Source organism: Lycorma delicatula, chromosome 4 (assembly GCF_047948215.1).
Source record: "Lycorma delicatula isolate Av1 chromosome 4, ASM4794821v1, whole genome shotgun sequence".
NCBI classification, from domain to species: domain Eukaryota; kingdom Metazoa; phylum Arthropoda; class Insecta; order Hemiptera; family Fulgoridae; genus Lycorma; species Lycorma delicatula.
This window is the reverse complement of record NC_134458.1, coordinates 10797934-10822252: the sequence shown is the minus strand read 5'-3', so window position 1 is coordinate 10822252 and position 24319 is coordinate 10797934. Positions and strand designations below refer to the sequence as shown.

At 30.8% G+C, this 24319-nt stretch overlaps 2 protein-coding genes across 3 annotated transcripts in view; one reads left to right on the top strand and one right to left on the bottom strand.

The window, feature by feature from the left end:
* The window catches only part of LOC142323105 (sodium- and chloride-dependent taurine transporter-like), a 77364-nt gene extending 68359 nt beyond the window's left edge, over positions 1-9005 (top strand). Inside the window, exons 6-8 of one of the 2 annotated variants that reach the window (XM_075362295.1) lie at positions 1052-1255; positions 2336-2509; positions 7560-9005. In XM_075362295.1, the coding sequence (XP_075218410.1) occupies positions 1052-1255; positions 2336-2509; positions 7560-7610 (429 nt within the window). In that variant the 3' untranslated portion in view covers positions 7611-9005. The remainder of the gene's footprint in view (positions 1-1051; positions 1256-2335; positions 2510-7559) is intronic. The other variant, XM_075362294.1, reaches the window with a different exon arrangement.
* The window catches only part of Strip (striatin interacting protein), a 62772-nt gene continuing 47450 nt past the window's right edge, over positions 8998-24319 (bottom strand). The window contains exons 13-16 of the mRNA XM_075362293.1: positions 21031-21205; positions 18749-18953; positions 12812-12909; positions 8998-12061 (exon numbers count right to left, since the gene is read on the bottom strand). Coding sequence (XP_075218408.1) covers positions 11900-12061; positions 12812-12909; positions 18749-18953; positions 21031-21205 — 640 coding nt within the window. The 3' untranslated portion in view covers positions 8998-11899. The remainder of the gene's footprint in view (positions 12062-12811; positions 12910-18748; positions 18954-21030; positions 21206-24319) is intronic.

Here is a 24319-nt window from a genome sequence, read left to right as displayed (position 1 = left end):
AGGGTCGAGGTTCCTGGTGCTCCAACCCATAAATCTGGACGGTCCTTTGCCGCTATATCCTTTCTCTATTAACGTAGTGATAACCGGCTGATGGTCACTCCCACACTCGCCAGTCGCAAATCCGTGAGGCCAGTTCCGAACTGACAAATGTTATGTCTACTATAAACCCGGTTGCGCCCCTTCTGAATGTAAAGGCGCCATCCTCATTCAAACAAACAAGGTCCCATTACTTCTGCCGCCACCATAAGTAGACTCCCACGTATGTCCGTTCTAATGGATTCCCAATCCATGGACCACAAATTAAAACCGCCGCAGCGGTAGATCATCCGCAATGGAGTCCAATATTTCCTCAAATTTCTCTACCGCTATGTTGGGCGATATATAACATGAGCATATACAAATACCTCCGATCTTCGCCTAAACAAATATACGAGATATACCCAAATGTATATCTCGGGCAGGTGTACGCTAACATAGCCAGATGGCAGAGTCTCCATCCCCGGCAGCACCCATTCCGGTCAGGAACGGGTAACGTACGGCTCGGAGACAAGTACAGCCTCTGCACCCATCTCCGAGGAGTACTCGGTCAGCAAATCGTGGGCCAACGCAGTATGATTCATATTTATCTGCATTACCGAGTCGTGGTTTGCCCAGTCCCCCCTCCGTTTCTGAACGGCCTTCTCTCCTCGCATTCTAATATTTTTCGAATATATTCCGCGGTCTCAGTTCCATAAATTCCTCGTCACAAAGGTTATCAATAAGTTTATCCTCCGTGATATGTTTAACATCTATTACTGCGATTATGTTCGTCGTGCAGTCTCTCCTATCTGATAACCCAGTGAATATATTACAGTAAGTCCTCCTAGACTAGCTTCTTTTGATAAAGTCTGTCATGTGCAACACCATTGGTCTACAATTAAAGAAAATATTTTTTTTGGCATTTTTTTATCAGCTGAATAGAGTGTGTTAAGGGAAACCTCTTTAGTAGTATTTATAATTACTAAATTATATTTAGCATTATAAGTAACAGAAATAAATTGCATTGTTTCAGGGTGGAATGTATGTCTTCCAAGTATTTGATTATTATGCTGCAAGTGGTATGGTACTGCTGTGGTTCTGCTTTTTTGAATCCATTGTCATAGCACATTTTTATGGAGTAGATAAATTTTATGCAAATATTGCAGAGATGATAGGTTATAAACTAAATTCTTGGTTACGTTACTGTTGGTTGTGGTTCACTCCTGCACTGACAATGGTAAGATGTATTCTAGTTATAGTTTGTGTTAGTCCTAACACATACATGGAGTAGGATAAGTTTCAATGCTCACTTCACAGTTGTTCTCATAATAATCTCTCTTGGTAATTCATCCTGTACACAGTCAGTTTTAGATTATTTCTTATATCTGTATTTTTTCAGATCAAATTTTCCTTTGTACTGCTCTGAGAAATCTCTACAGTTTGTAGTCTTTTCCAGCCCTATAACCTCCTTACTTTTTTGCTCAATATGCTACTCTTGGAATAAAATAATGTACATGTATAACACACTTGACCTTTTATTGACTGTCTAATAGTTTTATACAAATATCCTCCTCTGATAAATTAAAAATTTCATGTATTGCTGTCTTTCTAATCTCCAGGAACACAAGTTTTAACAATCTTCATTGGTTCGTATGACACTATTGAATATTTGTATTATATCCAAAAACCATTTCAAATGCTTAACCCCACTTTTTTCATTACTTCAATTCTGTATGATTTCATTAACTCATCCCAAGTGTTACTTGAATTTGCAAGTATTCCTTATATTACCAGAAAATCATCTTTTTGTTTTCACTTTTTTTATCTCTCCATCATAGAGAACATAAAATTCCTGCTTTCAACAGTCTTTTTTCTAAAATATTTAGTGTTGCTGAATAGACTTCACTCTATATCTGTATTCTCTGTACCTTTCTTTGATCATTTTTGTACAGTCATTCTCATATCTTCTCAGTGTTTTACCATTCATACTTTCAAACCTTTCTTTAGACTGATATATAACATACTATTTACTAATTTATGTATCTATATTTTAGGCATGTAGAGCCACTTTTTTGGGCAAGCCAAATTAATTATATTAAAAATAAAAGTTTTTAAGGTAGATAAATTTCAGACTTCTAGAGGATGCCTGAAAGATTGAATTTGAAAAATTTGATTTTTTTAAAACAAATTGTATATTAAAAATTATGCAGAAAATTTGGTGATTGTGCATTATGCTGAGTAACAGTAAATCTACATTTAAACCCTAATATAATCACTAATTCAAATATATGTTTATACAGTTTCCTTTGTTTTTTAGGGGATTCTTTTGTTTTCAACAGCATCATCACCCCCGTTAACATACAATCGCACATATACATATCCAAAATGGGCATTAGCAATTGGTTGGACAATGGCTCTAGTACCCATGATGATCATACCAGTATATTTCTTCAGCTACCTTCTGACAAGAGAAGGCATTTCACTGACACAGGTATCTTTATATAACTTTTATATTAATCATTATATTGATTTTGAAAATACATATACATTAGTGTTGAAGAATATATTAATACATTTTTAATTAATATATATTAATTTTTTATTTTGAAGAAAGCAAATGCTATTTATCCGTTGCTTTCCAGTATTACTTATACTACTGTTATTAAACTTTCTCCTTCTAACATATGATTAAACCCTTTAGTTAGTTTTCTCCAGTGCATCATATGAGATAGTCTAACCTTCTATAATTTCTTGAATTTTACAACTTAATTTTTTTACATTAGTCTCTAAGCCTATTTTTAACTAAATCGTGTATGCTACTCTTTGCTGGGATACAGGCATTCAGAGAGTTGCTTTGACAATTCTCAGTCGATGTAAGAGACAGACTCTTAGTTTCTTAGCTGTGATGAGACACAAATCTGTTAAAAACTAGTGAAAGAAGATACCAATCAATGGAGTGGCATCATTCAGAAGTTCCTTCAAAACTGAAGAAAATCAAACTTTGGCACCTAAAAAGCGAGTAATAGATTCAGAGGTTTACTACATAAAATACTTAACTAACTTTGTTTTGCACTTAAAAAAAAAGACACTGCCCCATCTGAAGAAGCATCGTTTTGCTTGAAAACAATGGCTCATTCGTACTCTGCTACAACTTATTAATACTACTTAAAAAATTTGGCTGGCATTATTCAAGTCATTATCTGCCTTCCGTATTTGATTTTCATTTATTTTACTAAATTAAGACATGTAACAAAACAAAGGTCTTTAAATATATTGTCCCATTATATGCATATTTATGCTCAGCACAAAACAAAGAATGGAAGTGATCACATTTGTTTATTCTTTTATAGGTTTTAAATAAATTTGGTGAAATTTTTTGCCAGTAAGCAATCAAAAGGAATTGACTTTTAGATATTGAAATACTTCTAACTTCACCAACCATTTTTCCCCTCGTTGAACAAGTTTAACAGAAGCTAAATAATTTATTTGATTCTTGAAACAGTTTATTTATATATTTAAACAATTTTGGGGCTAAAACATAATTTTAACAAGCTTCAACTTATTTAGCAGTTATTAAATGTCATATTGAACCGCTGCTAGAGAAAATATATATATATATATATATACACACATAAAAAATTAACGATATACTGTCACTAAAATAAAACCATGCCATGATGTATTTGTCGTTACAGTTCTGTCATACAGTACTATGTTAATAAAATTTTAAAAATATGTATATAATATATACAGAGTGAGCAACATAAAACCGAACCCATAACATAACCACTGCAGAATCAGTAGGTTATGTTGGAATGAGATTTTATGAATGATATAGATAAATTAAAAAAGAAAACCGTAAAACGTAATTAAAATGTAGCATTTATTTACCTTATTGTTACAAAAGATGTTCAAAATGACTACCCTGGGCATTGATGCACTTTTGTACTCGACTGGGCAAATGGAGAGTCGTCCGATGCAAACTGTTGTCAATTGCGTCGATCTCTTGTTGAATGTTCACCTTCAGTTCATCAACATTGTGGGGATTAAATGCATAAACTCTCTCCTTTAAGTAGCCCCAAAGGAAATAATTGCAAGTAGACAACTCTGGGGAATGTGGAGGCCACCGTCCTCTGCTGGCAGCTTGTTCATTTGTGAAAGCTGCATGAATGCGATTCAGTGAAACATTTGATGTGCGACACGTTGATCCGTCTTGTTGGAAGAAGCTGCATTCTTTTTCATTATCAGTTAATTTGAGCATAAATTCTTTGAAAATGGCATCTTTGGACTGACAGTAATTGTCCTTTCAATATCGGCAATGGCCTGTGGAGCTCTAATGGAAGGTTGCCTATTTCATTTTGCATTTGAAACTGAACCTGCTGTACACCATTTTTTAACTAAACTGTGTATGCTACTCTTTGCTGGGATACAGCCATTCGGAAATTTTTCTACAAATACTTGACACGATTCTTCGAACGATTCAGAACGAATATAGGCCTCAATGATAGCTATCCTCTCCTGAACTGAATAAGGAATTTTAAACAAACACAACTGAACTCACAATACTGCACTGACACGTAACCACTTGACAAATGGCACCAACAATCAGTAGTGACATATATATCCACTAGTCACGCTAGCTGTGTGAGAGTCTTTCACAAATAGTGTGTTGGTTTCATTATGGGTTTGGTTTTATGTTGCTCACTCTGTACATAAAATAAATAGAATAATATATATATATATATTTTATAAGATCAACCAAAGTACAGAATAACTTACCTTATTACATTATCTATGCCAGAGCGCTTTCGCAATTTACTCACATCAGCTGCATTACATATTCATCTCAAATTACATTACAAACTTCATAAAATATAATAATTTGTCATGCACATATTCATTTTATTTAAAACCTTTAATCTTTTTATTTTAATAATTTAAGGTTTTATTCAGTTAAATTAAAATTTAAAATATGAAAAATTAACTAAAATTAAATAGTAAAAATTTTTACATACGTAAAAATATGATGTCAAGGCATAGAATCAAATTAAAATTAAAAATAATTTTAAGTAAAGCAATTATGCATGTTGTCCATTTAACTGAACTTTCTTTACTATACCGATTGAAATATATTAAATTATGCATCACTATCAAAATAGATGGTGGTGCCATCTATTGCAGCTTTTAAAATATATATATACATATATATTATCTTTCTAAAATGTCTAATCCCTTTAATTCTAGTATTTTTAAATTTGTCCTAATATCATATATTTTATGTTTACTCTTAATCAGATAAATTAAAAAACCCCAGTTTACCGTTTTTATAATTTCTAAAATGTTCAAAGAATCTACCCTTAAAAGGATCTAGTGGTCTTCTTTTCTTATGGTCATAATCATTACATTCAATTTTATAAATACTACTCAAATTATATAAATCAGATGAATCATTACATTTATTACTTGTTAGGTGTTTTATTATGTGGTTATTTGTCTGGTACGCGGGTTTAAATTTTTTTTTATCATAAACCTTTGTAATATGTTCAACTATTTTATCAGTATACACATATTTTAAATATACATTATCAACTTTTTATGTACTGTCTAATGTTATTAAATGTGTATTATTTTTAATGTTTTACATTTGTTTATTATATATATTATCTAGTAAAGAATTACCATAACCATTACACGTGACAATTTGTTTTATAATACCTATTTATTTGTTTAATTTATTTTTATTTTCATTATAGTTTATATAATTAATTGCTCTATTTGCTATGTTTGTGTAAGTACTAATTTTGTGTGACCACGGGTGATTTGAAGATCTATATATATTGTTTTTGTTAGATGTGGGTTTCGTATATATTGATGTTATACATTGATTATTTTCATTATTAATTTCAATATTAACATTTAAATAATTTACTTTTTTATTATTATTAATTTTAAAGGTAAATTTCAATCCACTACAGTAGGAATTTAATTTGTTCAAAATGATTAAGTGCTTGTTACATATAACTGGATTATAGACTACAAAAATATCATCAACATATCTAGTCCATAATAAAATTTCATGCAGATGAGTTATCCCATAAACAACTTACTTTCAATCTCCTGTAAATAAACCTCAGATAAAATGGATGACAAAGGAAAACCCATCAGTAGTGTTTTCCTGAGTGTAATATTTGTCATTAAATTTAAAATAATTCTGTTTCCATATATTTCTAATAATAACAATAATATTTTCAATAAGTAAGGGATCTTCATGATTTTGTATTAATTTATTCTTTATTATATTAGTAGTTTTTTGTATGGGTATACTAGGATATATAGTACAAATATCATAGCAAACCACCCTGGTTTATCACTAATTTTTAAATCTTTTAAAAAACGAATTATAATTCGTATTATCGTTTACGAATATAATTCGTATACACTTTCTATATTATATTTATAACCTAAATTTATTTTGTTTCTAAGTATTTTATCAATTATTTTAGAGACAATGTAAGAAGGAGCGGTTTTGAAGTTAATTAAAGGTTGCATAGGTATACTCGGTTTGTGTATTTCTGGTGGTCCAGTTAATATAGGTGCACTTGGTTCGTGAGGGTATAACCCAATGTGATATGTTAAATTATTTTTATAATTGAAAATGTTGCGCTATTTTATTATTAAACTTTTAGTAATTCTGATGAAGTGAGTAAATTGGGAAATCAATCCTGCATATATAGTGGAATAAGGTAAAGGCATCCTACTTTATTTATTCTATACTTTGTTGATATAACAAAATAAAATAAATATACTGTATATAGTACAGAGGAGTATGATTCTTAAAAGAATTGATTTTAGAAATATATATATATAATTAATTTTACATGTTATTAAGTAATTATAAATATATATTTATAAAATAATCACAATATTTTTATTAGAAAGATGTTAATGGTATAAAGATGAAATATGAATAAAAAAAAAATTTATGCATAATTATATAAAAACATGTATCATATAAGAATCAGAAACTACAAAAAATATTTATAACCTAAATGAAATTAAATATTGGTCTAAAACATTTTAAGTATATGTGTAACAAAAAGATTCAATAATACTGAGTCATACAATTTAACGAGCTATATTAAAAATGTTGATAGTTTGTAGTTCCTTAAACAGTAATGTGTGACTAAAAATATGATTCACTGTACAGACCTCAATTGTCAATTATAAATATAATTTAATGCTGATTATTGTGACACAGACATAGTAACGGAGGAATAATGGTACTTATAACAAGGACAATATAATAATGACTGTTTAAATCTCATACAATTAAAGTTAAAATTTAATTTTTACATTTATGTGTATTTCATAACTAAGTAGAAGCAGTGATATCTCTGCATATTATTACACAACATGCTATTTTATATGATGTAGAATACACATTTATTTTTAAATGACTTTACTGCAAATGACAGTCATTTAAAATGATATAGACTATACAATCTATACAACTACTTTTAATATACGTGTTTTGGTTACAGAAATGGAAAGCAGCAACTAGACCAATATTAAAAAATAATTTAAGCAGGTGAACAAAATATAAAATATAATTCACTAATATTATTCATACTTAAAGACTACAGGTTAAAAAAATGCAGATTCAAAATAATAAATAGAAAGCTGTTAAAAATTATTTGGTGTACCAAAAGCACAATATTCACACCAATATAATAAAAAGCATTTAAAGATCACTTAACAATTTGGGACAGTACCATTTGCAGATAATTGCTAATGAAAGGTGATACTGATGAATATTGAAAAAGCATAAAGTATAACAAATTGGGGATAATAGCTGATTAGGTGAGATTATACTCAATACAAATAAAACCTGTGAATACTCAATACAGAGTTTGCAGCAGTACTATATCAGTTATAAACAGTAGCTATTAGGAGCTGTAAGAGATTTACAACCTCTCACAATTGATGATGATTTTATTTGTCTAAAAAATTTATTAACTCTTTCTGATCCTATTTGCAAGCACATGTATTTTTCCCGTCTCATTATTGAAAGTAAGTAGAATATGCAATCTGTCTTATTTTGTACCTAATTGTTTATTCTTAATTTTGCATTAATTTACAGTAAAAATGTATGTTAAAAATTTTTTTATCACCTTAACTATTTAAATATTTTAAAATTTATCATCCACTGAATTACCAATTTTCTTTCAGTATCAGATAGTAAATACCACAATCTGAAACATTTATATCTTCTATAGGTAGATAATCAGATTCATTACTAAATGAAACACCATCTTAAAATACTAAACTATTGATAACTGTAAATTGATCTGTTTAACAAGGTGTAAACACACAATTCTGGAGATAGAATATGCACTATTTTGAATTTAATATATTGAATCACAGTAAACTATAAAAAAAAAAATAAATGTTGGAAGATGTCAAACATTGATATGTGTGTCTGTGTGGGAAAATTAATCAGAAGAAAATCACCATATAATAAAAGATTAATGCTCATTAGTAAAGCACTTACATTATTTATTATTATTACATTTAATAATAAGATATGCTTTTTATCTGTAAAAAAAAGCCGCATTATTGGCCATGATTTGCTCATAGTACTGCAGTATGAAATACAACACCTGAAAGCCACTGTCATAATATTCATAAGTTTTATTCTAATTGTAGTAGTATTCTGCAAAACATGCAGAACTGTTACCTGAACCTGTGGATTTCATACACATCACTGTGAACATTTTTAAAGCATAAATAACTTTTAATGATAAAAATTTATAATAAACATTTTTTAATGCTTGTTAAACATATAAGAAATTTATAACTTCAAGTTTACTACTTTTCAAAATGAAATTCATCTAAAGGGATTCAGTTTTATATGCTAATGAATATGAGTGTGAAACAAACTAAATAAATGTAAAATATGAAAGAAATAATAAACATGTGTAAATTAATGTAATTTTATTTATTTATTTTACATTTGTATTAAAATTAAACACTGCATTTGACTGACGGAGCTATTATTCAATCTAGTTTACTTCTGAGGTACTGATTTGCAAAGTTAAAACATTATAAACTGAAAATGATTACCGCTAGTTTTTACATTTTAAAACCATATATATTTAACTAAAACCGTATCTTTATACTATAATTAAAAAAAAAAAAATCAATAAATATTATAAATAAAATAATTTATTAAAAATGATATCGATGATATGTTTAAAAAAATAAAATACAATAAAACTTTTTATGCACATAACAAGATTAAATCAATCCACAATGACAATCATAAAAAAAAAATAAATTAATCTAAAAAAATATAGGTATAGTCTTATAAATTTATTATGCACAAAAAATGAAAAAAAAAAAACAAAATCATTCCTACAGTACTAAAAGGCAGGTTTCTGGAATAGTAGTTCTAGTCAAGAACTAAAAACAAGATTATTAATCTTTACACTAAATCAAACAAGGACTAGTTAGAACTCTTGAGCTAAATTGTAGATAACAGCTAAAAAAATGTCCAACAAAACCCAAAATGGATTTGCTATATGCTAATATCATAGCTCTCATCCTAATAGTAGATTTAAATATAAAACATCAAGTTTGAGTCACCAGTCCTGGATTTAACTTATTCCAAGATAATTTAACTTGTGTTCCAGAAACTTACTCTTAATTATTTTTAAAAATGATATAGTAACTTTTATGTAAACAATTTTTTTTATGCTTTGATTACAATGACTGATGGATTTTAGAAGCAAAACCCTAAAAACTATTTCACTTAATCTAATATTTAACACCTGATTTTATGCTTAATGACACATTTCCCCCTTTCAGTCTTATTAACTTTAAACCACTTTTCTCTTACATTATACAAAAAGCATACATTTTGTAGAAATAAAATACGTATTACAATAAGTTTAGCAAATTCATATTGATGTGAAAACCTTTTAACAGCAACAGTCTCAAAACTATTTTGTAAGGCCAGTAAAAACGTTTGTTAAACTTACTAAAGAATTGAAACAAAATTTTAAAAATGATATTACGAAATTGATATTAGTCTTGGAGTTATTTTATGACAATCAAGAAGAAATGACTGACAAAGATAAAAAAGAAAAAAAAATACAAAAAATAAGATAAAAATAAAGAAATGAGGAGCATTCAACTCGAAACAGGTTTGTAAAATAAGGATTTTCTTAATGGAAGCAATAAGTAGAAACAACAGCATTAAAGGTAAAATAAAATGACCTAATAAAAACTTGTCTAAATAACAAACATGCAAATAAAATAATTAAAATAAAGCAAATAATTGTTTAACAATACAGGAATCCTTTTTATTTTATTAACTGATATTATGCAATAAAACATCAATGTTCAGAGATATTTTGACTACCTGAACATATTCACTATAGGGCAGTTGAAGATATAAACATTTAAATGTCAGCTGTCAAAAATTTTCTTTCATTTTCAAACATCTAGAAGGTTACAGTCAAATGAGGAATTAAAAAAACTGGCCAAGGATCAATATAAAAGAAGAGGAAACTATAAAAGAAATATAAATCAATAAAAAAGAAATCTAAACTGAACTTCTAAAATGTTTGAAAACAAAAGTAAATGTCTTTTATGGACAGCTAAAACAATGCATCAATTGTAATTAAATATCAAAAGATGCGAGAGAAAATTTAAACTAAAATGACTAAGATACAGACTTCATAGAACTATATAGGCCAGGTTCATTAAATACCTAATAGTCATACACAATCACTGATAGTAATGTATTGGCCAAAATGAAAAAGTGCAAGTTTTTTTTTAATAAAACACATTTTTGAAAATGTTTTATTAGGTATATAAATTATAAAAAAATTTCGAAAATCTATAGTAATCAAACACATAAATTTTCATTAGTATCTTTTATATTCACTTAGTATGACAATTTTATGAAAATAATAATTATTTTCATTACACAAAGGATTCCTGTCCTTAAAAATGAACAAACTGAACAATTGATGGGAGTAATGAACATGAGAGAGTTTTGAATATTTTATAATCAAGTCAAATGTATGTCATTAGTGAAGGAGGGATGGTACATAATAAAATAAAATTAAAAATTTAAACTTCTATACTTCAATGACAAATGCAAATTAATAATAATTTTTAAGAACATACTATGATACACTTTTCTATGTAACTTAATCGGTGAATTAAGTGAATTAATATTGCTCTTTTATCTGCTCAATAGGTTTATAACCTAATTAATACATTTGTACACAGAAATGCTATAATATGCATGCACAAATTAAACAGAACACTTGCTGTACTCTGTATAACAAATGTTATGTTTGGAACAGTAATTCTATATGGACACAGTACACAAATTTAATGAATACATAGTCATTTTACATCTTATAAAACTGATTTCAACATAAAAAATAAATGCATAACATAATATTTCTTTAACTATGTTAAACTGATTGGTATTTATGCATAGTTTATCACTTAACACTGGGTGAGGAGCAAGTGAAAATATAAACACTTGGATTCCTTTGTATTCAGGATAATTGATAGACCTGAGATTAAAATTTTTAGGAGTACTTTGATAACTAAAGATTCTGAATGTCAGATTATGTAACAGATCATCAAAAATTTACAAAACTTTAAGACAGCTAAGTTTGTGAATGATAACATAACATTTACAAAATGGTGTCTAAAATTTTTATGCACCTAAATCCACTAGTTTGAATATAAAATTTTAATGCATACAATATATATTTAATGGTCATATAAAACAAAATTGGAAATTTAGTTCTACACCCCAAAACAAAAAAAGTTGATGGGGTGTGACCTGCTACTATTATAAGTAACTATAATTTAATATTTCATCCCAATTAACATTTGCCTGAAATACTTCCTGTTGTAGCCATATATCATAATGTTGTTTGAATTCATCAGTCAATTCAATACTATTACCTAACACACTTGTAACACATGTATCTAATGGTTCAAAGTCTGGTTCCTGTAAAATAAAAGAAGCAAGTAAATATATGAACTAATACAATGTGTATTTGTGTGTGTAAGAGTGCACACATGCATATATATAATAAACACACACATGTGTAATTATAACATTACATCACATTATATATATGTAATTATCTGTATGAATAAGAAATAAATTAAGTATATTTAGTACAAATGATATCAGCAAAGATAAACAATTTGTATAATTTTAAAAATCATGGTTTAAGGTGTTATACCTGTTTAAGTTTTGTTGTTAAATTTGGAGGCTGTGGTAGCAAAATTGAATAATATTTGAAACTGAAATATTTATTGGATTTAAAATCTGTAACAAAATTTTGTACACAAAGTGAAAAGATATCACACAGGGAATGGAATATAACACGAAAATTAATATTGAATTGAGAAATTCTTTGAAAAAAAAAATTAAATTAACAAGGATACCTGTTAATTTGAAGGAAGGATAAATCATATTACACAGACTTCTGCAATATTCAAGAATGAAAAACTTCAGGTACGTGAGAAAAATAAATTAACATTTCATTGACCTATAAAAAATGAACAGCAGTAACTGTTATAATTCTGCAATAAACTGAATAGAATGAGAAATCATCTTCAAATAATAGTGCTTCTTTGAACAGTGGAAACTTCTAAGATTACTTATATACAATACATACATAAATATTCATTAAAAAATTTAAGGAGAGGTAATATAATAATTACATGAAACAATGAAGAATAAACTTACTATGTTTGTTGCACTATATCGTCTGGTGTTAAATCTATCCACTGAAGCTCTAAGTGCACATTCATCTGCTTGAAAATCCCATGGTCGGGCATCCATATCTGAAAAAAACCCATTAAATATAAGTATTCATCATTAATAGTATAAAATTTAAGAACCGAATAAATTACTTTATCAATTAGGTATAAATGAAAATTATACTGCAGTAAATTAAATTATTGCATCACAAATGTACCATAACACTCTTTAATTTACTTAACAGCAATCATCTTAAGTACAGAGTGATTAAAAAAAAAGGGAAATTTTGAAAGCTGTGTTGGTAGCCGTGGGCGATTGGTACCACTTGATAAGTGGCACCAACCTCTTCTCTAACCTAACCTGCATTTAGTTGTCATGGATCCTTGGAGTGGTGCACAACGTGCATTTGCTATCAAAGCGTTTTACAAAAACAATGACAGTGTGGAGGGAACGCGTAGAGAATTTTGCCGTCATTTTAATCTGGGACGGCACGACCGTGTTCCATCAGCACATGCAATTAAAACATTGATATCTAATTTTGAGGAAACCGGTTCGGCAATGAAAAAGAAACCTCCAGGCCGTGAGCGAACCGTCCGTACACAACAGAATGTTCAAGCTTTACAAGATGCTGTCACACAAAGTCCCCATCGGTCAATCCGTCGTCTCTCAGCATCTTTACAATTGCATATTTCAAGTGTTCGAAGAATGTTAGTGAAGGACTTGCAATTCCATCCATACAAGTTGCAGATCGTCCAGGAACTGAAACCGAACGATGCAGTTGTGCGAGCACAATTCTGTAATGTAATGCTTCAGAAGATAAATGATAATGAAGAGTTTGTTCACGAACTGTGGATGACAGACGAAGCACAGTTCCACCTCAGTGGATTTGTTAACAAGCAAAATTTCAGATACTGGGCACAAGAAAATCTTATGCAGCTACACCAGCGTCCGTTTCACAGCCAGAAAGTGACCGAGTGGTGTGCTATGTCATCTTACGGTGTTATAGGCCCTTATTTTTTTGAGGATGACAACGGTCTTGCGATTACAGTGACGTCGGCTCGTTACGTAGCCGTGCTTGAAACCTTTGTTGTGGAACAACAAAAGAGATTTCTACCGTTTCTTAACACAGCCTGGTTTCAACAGGACGGAGCAACGTCACATACTCACATACTGCACGAATATTGATGGCAGCTGTATGCCGATTGTTTGGTCAACGTGTCATTTCACGAAATGGTGACATTAGATGGCCTCCCAGATCGCCTGATCTCTCAGCTTGCGATTACTTATTGTGGGGTCACCTTAAAAGCAAAGTGTTCCACAGTAGACCTGCTACAATGGAAGAACTGATGGCAAAGATCCAAGAAGCTATTGCGGAAATTCCAGTTGAGATGTTACGTCAAACCATGAACAATTTAACGAAGAGATTTCGTGAGTGTTTACGTAGAAGAGGAGGTCACCTGCAAGATGTCATCTTTAAAAAATAAACTAAAATGTATGTATCCTAAAATGGCAACATTTGTACAATTACAAGAAATAAAATTCATTTTCTAAAAAAAATTTTTCATTAACATTATTTAATTTTTAAAATTACCCGTTTCTTTGAATCATATATAACTTTGTGAAAATTCATTCATTATCATTATTAAAAATTCAATATCATTCCAGTTAGCACTGGGTTATGTTTTTCAAGTTTTGTGGTTGTTACGGATTATGTTTTCTAAATTTTTAAGTTTTTATTTATTTTTGTTTGATGTAATTATGGAATTTTGTACCAACTGATGATGTAGGATCCCGCAAAGTCAGCTTTTGGTATTAGTTTTTTTATGTTTCCTGTTACTGTGGTAACTTTTGTTGTTATTTCAGATATATATATATATATATATATATATACAGGGTGTCCCATATAAAATGCAACCCATCTATCACTCATCCATGAAATTTCAAAAGTCAAGCTTACTCCCTTACTCGTTACTGAAATGGACTCGTTCAACATCTGAATATTGCGGCGACGCAGTAGAACACTACCGATAGTAACAACAATGCAATCATAATTTTCAGTGTATTGCTAGAGACAAGATGGTGTTTTCGCTAGATGAACGTGTTTTCATTGTTGAGTCGTACTTCAGTTCGAAATCAGTGGTTGCAGTGCAAGATTTGTTTCCCCATAAGTACCCAGATAAACCAACTCCTAACATAACATCAGTATTAAGGTTATTTGCAAAATTTAGAGAGACTGGTTCTGTTAATAACAAGGAACACAAAAGATCTGTGTCAGTGTTGAATACAAATACAGTAACTGAAATCAAAGACCGATTACTCGCCTCGCCAAATAAATCGATCAGACGTTTGTCTGCTGAAATTAATTTGTCTAAATCAACTGTTCATCGGGTGACCAAACAATTACAATTACAACCTTATCGCATTCAAACGGTTCATCAACTTCTTGAGCCCGACAAAGAAAAACGGCTACAATATTGTCAACGGTTCTGTCGATTTCTGCGTGAGGGAATTAATGTTATTTTTCATAGATGAAGCACGGTTTCATTTGGATGGCTACGTAAACAGCCAAAACAGTAGAATTTGGAGTACTGAAAATCCCCATGTTTATCACGAAAAAGAATTACACCCGCAGAAGTTGGGTGCGTGTTGCGCGATATCGTGGAAGTAAATAATCGGTCCTATTTTTTTTGAGTACACCATTAATGCAGAACGATACCAGGATATTTTATTTCAGTTCATTGCACTCTTGGAAGAGGAAGACAGACACTGCTGGCTACAACATGACGGTGTGACATTGCATTACGCAGGTTCAACTTCTGATTTCGTTGAGGAATTCTTTGGTAATCGTGTTATCGGTCGAGGCTTTTGGCCACCAAGGGCAGATTTGACTGCGGCAGATTTTTTTCTATGGGGTTACCTCAAAGAAAAAGCCTACAGCATCAAACCGCGAATACCTGAACAATTAAAAGTCAATATTAAACAAGCTGTATTAAATATCCAGTCACAAACTTTGAAAAAAGTTACAAGAAACGCTGTAAAAAGAATTGAAGCTTGTATTCAAGAAGATGGCGGCCACTTCCAACACTTACTCTAAATGTAAGGTAATGGATGGTAATAATAAAAATTACATTTACATTTACACATGCCTTTTTATTATTTCAATACCTACCAATATAAGGTTGGGTTGCGTTTTATATGGTACACCCTGTATATATATAGTGACTATCAAATATAGACAATAATTAAACTTTAGATTTCACATTTTAGGGGGGACTGTTAGCTTTACCTGTTAAGTACTTCAGTCAATATTTCAACATCTTACAAGGAAGTAGATATACAGTCTTGTCTAGGATCAATTTAATTCTGAAATGGATTTTCAAATTTACTATAAGGTACAATGGATACCTTGATCTATGTAATTATCATGCATTATCTGTAACATGTTACAGATAAATTGTGTAAGATTATTATTATTATATGAGGCGTGGTTCAAAAGTAAGGGCTGATCAGTAATAAAATGACAACAGTTGAATAAATGAAAAATTTATTAATAGTTTCAAATACTTACATATTTACTTTATTTTTTTTTTCCATAATCACCATTTCATTTCAAACACTTCTAATATCGTGAAACAAGCTTCTTCAAGCTGGGTTTCTAACCTTTGCACCAAGATTTTCAACTCTTCACTTTCCTTGAATTGTTGAGACACAAGCCAGATTTTGAGGTATAGGAAGAGATAGTAGTCACTGGGTGCGAGATTGGGCTGTAAAAAAGCCCAATCTCAAAGGGGATGATAAAAATCTCCCATTCGAATTTTTGAATTGTTTCTGTTGTGCTTGCAGCTGTGTTTGGACATGTGTTCTTGTGAAGAAAAATTCTTGATGTCAGCATTCCCCCCTCACTGATTTTGATTGTCATGATGCAGTTTAGAGAGTGTTTCACAATAAACTTGTGATGTGATGGATGTTCCTGCTTCCATGAAATCAATCAAAAGTATACCCTTTTGGTTTCAGAATACAGTAAAGTTGCACATTATTTACAGTTGTAAATATGATTTTCCTTCAAAACTCGGGTTTAAATTTTTTCGGTGAACTGGAATGATGTCACTGCATGGACTGTTTGTTGTTTCATCTCAGCATTGACGTATGAAATCCACGTTTTGTCACCAGTGATGATATTAGAAAAAAAAGTCTCCCTCGTGGTTTAAAGTGATCGAGAAAATTATGTGCAGATACATTCAGTACTCTCTGTGAACACTTGTCAACATTTTCAGCACCCACTGTGCACACAGTTTACAATCATAAAGCAATAATTTTCTCTCATTTGCATTCACACGTTCAATGAGATCCTCAGTCTGGATACTAGGCCTGCCAAATCTCCATTTCTCATGAACATTTGGAGGGCTGTCCTTAATATTACAGCACCATTACCTCACTTTTCCTTTACTTGCAGTAGGCCAATATGTTTCACATAACTGACGGTGAATTTTAGCAGCATTATGTCCTCTTGTGTTTAGAAATCTAATTACTAATTGATCTTCACAACTGGTGGGATTTGTGACTACCGCACTCATTTCAACATACTGTCTCGCAAAGGCAAACAACAATGAACCAATGGCAATGTGGAGGTTACATGTTCAACAGCATTAAAACTACTGCACATGCGTGAACCAATTCCTATTTATAACTCATCGGCCCTTGCTTTTGAACCGTGCCTTGTACAAGAACTAACCGAAAATTTATTTTTGATTAACAATTAACTAAATAGTTGTTGTTCACATCTAAGCACTTATTGTACTATGATAAAAGTTTTTGTAGAAGATTGCTGAAGAACTAAACCATCTAGTTCCTAGTCAATTATTAACTCCATTCATGACTGGTTTCGACTCCAGCTCACTAGTTTTAAAGCACTGATCAGGTGAAGAGCTAATAAAACCTTCACATACTGGTAAAGAGATGGTAGTTAGTTTAGTCCACATTCTGGTGATTGTTAGAGAAATCTTCCACTTTAATTGCTTAAGTGTGACATGGAATGGGGTCATGCCTTGTCAGTAGAAAACAACACTTCATAAGAATCCAGTGAAGTTTGTTTCAGATTGACCTCAGAAGCATCTTCAGTGTTAAACAATAAACTTATCTTATTGTGATCCTGATTCTATGATTTCTGTCAGAAAGATTCCATAGCAGTCACAGAAGAGTATAGCTACAATTTTTAGTTTGATAGTACATACTTAAATTTTTTTTGGTTTCTTCAATGAATGAGTGAATAGACTGCTAACAATGCCAACACTCATGCCATTATCAATACCTGTAACACATTACAAAATTGTTGACAGAGCTCAGTAGTACTGTATACTCTATTAACAAAACCAAACCACACTACACACCTCATAGTTGATGAGAGTAAAATAACAAGTTTTATGTTTTATCAACTGCTGCTTTACCAGAACAGAAATGAATAAACAGCAGAATGGCAGAGTAATTAGAGTGCAGATTGCTGGTAACTACTGTGCATGCACCATGATGAATCCAAAAGGCATCTGCACCTAAATTTCAGTGATATAAAAGTACCATTACATAAAACATGGTCCGCTAATATTTTATGTTCACTCCACAAATAAGTTTATATAAAAGAATTACAGGTGTTTATGTAGAAGAATTACAGAACTATCAGTTAACAATAGAAAGTCTTAGCCAACACTTAAATAAATGTAGATTACATAGTTATATACATTAAGGGAAGTTTGAGCTGCAAAAATCAGTTGTTACATAAAGGTATGATATACATGAGGAGATGATATACATGGGTATGATTGATATACATGAGGAAAACAGTCAAAGAATAATGTCAATTTCTTTTTAATTTATGTAACTAAATTAAATAAAATAATTAAAATAAATAAAATAATTTTTTTTTTTTACCATTTCCATATGCCCAGTCATCATTAAGACGATGTCGAACCTTTTGGTAAATGGCACTCATAGTTTTCATATTGGATTTTCTCCATTGTCGACCAAGATATTTAGTTTGCATTTTAAGCAATTTTAGGACATAAAGCTGCATCATTGCATGACGAACTTTCAATGTTCTTTTTAGAATAGGAGCAGATTTAAACACTACTAACATCTGTAACAATAAATAACAAAAATACAATTACTGGGTTGTTATAAATAACTTGCTAACAATGTCTACTGCTATTTAATAAGTAGATAATATTTACAAGAAATCATCACCAACATGTAAAAATAAGATCTGCTATTACTTTTAACAAAAAAAAAATTATGTTTGTGTCTGAAAACCTAACTATGGAAAACTGTTGCATTGAAGTTGAGTGTAACTATATGTATACATATATCAAAACAATTAACCAGAATTGAGCAAGTTTAAAGTTGGGTTGCTAAATCAGCCACTGCACCCAATTTGAATTAAATGCCACAGAGTGATAATACTTATCTGAATGCTTACCCCAACACCCCCAAAAAATGCACCTTTTTAATATACATGGAATGTCTTAATAAAAACTTATTAACCAGCCAATAACTACATTAAAGAATTTAATAAAATTAAGTACATAGCACACATTAACGGCTTTTCCGTTACACTTTTAGATAACATGGCACATAGAATACAAAACAAAACCAGAAATAGATCTAGTGGCGGAAAATACACAAAGCTAATGTACTTCATCAATATTCGTAAAAAAAGATGCCAACATTTTCGGGAAAGAAGGTTACTGTCTAACTTCAAAGCTATAAATAATGAAAGCTACAACTTCAAAGCTACAAAATGAAAAATTAATAAACCACATGTCAATGCATACAAGTTGGGAGCAATTTAAATATTAAATAGTTAGATTACTACATAATATACTATTTTCAATACCAATAGTATATTGGGGAAGCTAGATACACATTCATTCACAGATAACATGAGCGCTATACAAAATACAACAAACCTTTGCAAATCAACTAACAGAACCTGGATAATACATATACAAAAATATTAATCATAACATGCAAATTTTATACGTAGAACATAAAATAAAAAATCTCAGCTCATATGAACAAAATGAGAGTTGACAAAAACACTAAATTTTATGAAAATAATATATTATTAAATGAACTATTAGATGATATACTTATGGTGTTCCACAACCACTTCAAGAAGGGAACCCAATAATAAAGCATCACACACAAAATCAATGATGAAGATGCTACATAACTTTGTTACCTAACAAATATCCATGTACTTACAAAACAAGCCATTTTTAAATTTATTAAAAAAAAAAGTAATCGAAACATGGGAAATGTTAAAAAAATAATATTCAGGTTTTCTGTTCTAAAACTGGACCTTCCATCCTTGAGGTACAGACAATTCAAAAGAAAATCTACAGATATTGTAATTGGAAATCTAATATATTGATTAAATGTTAGAAGATAGTGATGATCACAGATAAAACAAGTGCAACCACATGAAGTTAAGTTTATTCGTTGCACTTTTCCTTTTTGGTATTTCTCTGAGTTGGTACCTTAAGCATTTTCAAACCAGCAGATACGCATTCATTAAAAATGTATTATGTAGTTTTATTAATCATTCATTAAAATATGGTAAATTATTTTGGTAAATATATTTTTATATAAATTGTACAATCTTTTAATGCTTTTTTTAAGGAATAAATTCCTCAAGCGATTAACAAATAAGTTCCAACAGTATTCAAACCTTACACATAGTGTTATGGAAACTGCAGACAGCATAAACTTTGGTGATCGAAACAAAAGTTTAAAATCAACAATGGCATTTAATTCTTGTTTCACACCTGTTTACTTCCAATAAAGCTACACATTAAGACATTCTAGATGTTGTGTAACCATCAAGTTTTAAATTACATCGTGACCATTTTGTTCAGCAAATTTTTAATCATTTAAAACAAAGTTGCATATAGATTATTTTAAGAATTAATAATTTGTAAATTTTTTATATGAGGCTAATGGTACACTATTATAATACAAGAAATATATTGCTTACTTGCAGAATTAGTGATTTCTTACATTAAAATATATTGTATTAAAGTATATTTCATCCACACTTTTAAGCAACAATTTTGTACATAACCAGATATAAATGTATAACACAGAAAGAAAAAATAGTATTAACTCAATGTAGGTAAATAAACCTGATTTCTATAAAAGTCCAATTTGATTACCATTATTCTTGAATGTTTCCATTTAGTGAGCTTATTAAGAATACGAAGTAAATTTATACATGAAAAAACATTACGCCAAGAATACTGTTGATTGTCACCTCCGATTTCAAGGCTTTCAATAGTTAACTCTGGCTGGTCACCAATCACACAGGCAGGAAAATCCAATATAGGAATGCTAAAACAATAAAATTTTGACTAGAAAAACATAGAATTAAATAATATTTAATGCACACTTTTGAAGACAAGTAGATATGCAAAATCATACTTTCTAAGTAATGTATGTGAAATTACACATTTTTATTAAAGAGGTTTAGGAATCACAGATTCAATTCTAAATATGATTTTAATGTTACACATTCGAGTGTGTCTATATGACTACTACTGTTCTTGAGTAAGCATTTAACAATGCAGCCTCACATAATTAATTTTTTTTTTAAGTAAATTTTAAATGGCATCAACTGTTATTTGTTTTGTGATTTTATACTGTTATTTGGAATATGTCTTGTGGCTTTTGAAGATGACCTCCAATAAAGCCCCTAAGGGTTAGGTACGGAAGGGGTGGCGTGACGGTCAGATCCATCTCATGGTGGGTGTCTTCCCTCCGGGGTTAAGATGTTATTTGTATTTTAGAAGGTAGTAAGGAGCCCAAGTTTATTCGAAAAAGACATTAGCTTGTGTGGCCACCATAAGAAAAAAGAAGTAAATTTCTCAGCTCAGTCCATAGGAATCCCTCTCCAACCAGATTATTATACCAGAAACGAATATTTTATTGACGTGTTGGAAAATATCAAACAGTTTGAATAAATTGTTGTTTCTCAGAGAAAAAATGAACTGGTGTTTCACTTTGGCAGAACTGTTTTTTTTTCTGCCGAATAGTAATAGTGCATAACATACACATTGAATCACCAAACAGAGCTGTCAGCTCACTCTAACTAATGTTAAGTTAACAAAAGTGAACAAAATGTTTGTTGGGAACAGGTCATTTGCTCAGCAAACTGTTGTTTTATTAATATTAAATATGCTATAAGCTAACAGCTAAAATCAAACAGTTTCAAGAAGTAAATAAATCTTACTCATGGAAATACTGTAATGTTAAAGTGCAGAATAAAAGTCACAAAACTGCCAAACCTAGTGATAAAATGAGATATGGTATTTGCTAGCATCAACCAAAACATCCTGCAGCATGCAGCCAATGCATTAAGGAAAATATTAAAATGAAACTTGTTTTATATGCAAAAAACCAGCAGTTAGCAATGTAATGGAAAAATCTGACAACAAAGTTGTAAAACTTTCCTGGCATTGGTTTTTAATTATTATATAGTGGAAAAATAATTATACATGAAAATAAACCAGTTTTAAAATATTCAAGAAATATTTATTTTTTAGCTTTGATCAGCTACTTCAACCCCAATATTTTCCAAAGCATTCTTTTGGGTGACTTGCACTACTATTATGCCTACAAAGGTGTAAAAGAAGTTTGGTTAAAAAATATGTAATAAATAAAAAGATAGCTTTTTTCGATTTTTTAGGGAAGGGGGAATTTTTTTACAAAAGGGAAGATAAGCATGCTTGCAGATACTGAGCTTAACATAAAGTGGGATTGTTTGCAAAATTTTGAGAAAATCAACCCCAAAAAATTATCTACCTTATTCCCTGGAGATATTGAACCCAAAATTTTAAGAACAAATTGCCTCATACACACAGTCTGTACAAAATTTCATCAAAACTGGTTTATAAAGTCAAAAGTTATTAAGCTTCAAACACGTCAACACATGTACATGAGTGAATCAAATTTAGATGGTAATTTTGTTATTCTAAGCAGCAAGCAGTTCCGAGCTGGATGGCAGAGTGTGGGGGGGTTAATGTTTGGTGTGCGTTAGAGAGGGGGAACCAGCTTGGTTAGCTCCTACGCTCTAGTCTGTCATCAGTACAGCCACGAGTGAGCAAGAGGTTTCATCATCTGTTGCACGACGTATAATCGTAAAGTTTTTAACTAATGAAGGCATTAAACCCATGGAAATTTTAACTCGTTTAAAAGGTACAATTTGGGGACGCTATACTGTCCCAGAACCGAGTGTATATGTTAGCCAGACAATTTAAGGCTGGGCGAGAAAGTGTAGAAAACAGAAATCATGATCAACGCCCAAAGTCAAGTCTCACAGCTGACAACATCTATGCTGTTCGAGAGTTAATCAAAGGTGATCGCTGATTCACTGTTGAAGAAATCGCGTCAGAATTGGTTACCAGCTATGGGGTGCTCAATCCATTATGACTGATCATCCTGGCTTTAGAAAAATTAGTGCTCAATGGGTTCTGAGGTTGTTTACAGAAAATCAAAAATAGGTCAGGTTGGAGATCTGCGAGAGACTTCTGAATCGATTTTGGGAAGGGGATGATTTTTTTGAGGCAGGAAACCCTCAACCACCCTCCCTACAGTCCAGATTTGTCCCCTTGTGACTATGCCCTGTTTACCCCCTTGAAAGAATCGCTTGGAGGGGAACGATTTAAAAACAATGAAGACGTCGAAGAGCATGTGCGCAATTGGTTGATGACTCGTCCTTAAACTTTTTATGAACAAGGAACATTCAAGCTTCCAAATCGGCAAAAGTGTAGCTTGTGCAGGAGACTATATAAAGAAATGATGAAGGTACGAATCATGTCTATTATTAATCAATAAACTTATAAAAAAAATTATTGTTTATATTTGATTCACCCTTGTGAACATTTACAGATAATAATTCAACCTTTTCGCCCCTAACAATTTGTACAAACAGTTTTTTTTCCAGTGAACAGTCCATTTTTGTCTGACAGAAATGACCACCTCTAGCATATTTCGTATATAGTTCCTGTATCCTCTACATACAACAGCTACTACATCTATGCATTATTGTTGGAGCAGCCCGACTTAGCAGCAAATTAGGTCACTGATGCAAGGTGATGGAGGGCTAGGATAACTAATGCCAAGCACTTTACAATAATTACTTAAATGCTTAATGACGCTATGCTTGACAGGAAATTTGGATAAAACATCAATGAATGGTTTCATCTATTCATTGTTCACAATGGAAAGAAAATGAAATGGAAAAATTTCACACTCCAAATGACAGGAAACAGTCTAATGTTTTTCGCACATTGTTTTAAGGTTGGAGATATAAATGACCAGGCAGGAACTGCAGTATGTGTAGTCTACCCAAGGCCATCCTAATGTTTAAGTCTTGGTAAGTACACAACACTCTTTCAGGCTGAAATTTATGCCATCTTATGGTATGTTAATCTGAGTAGTGAGATG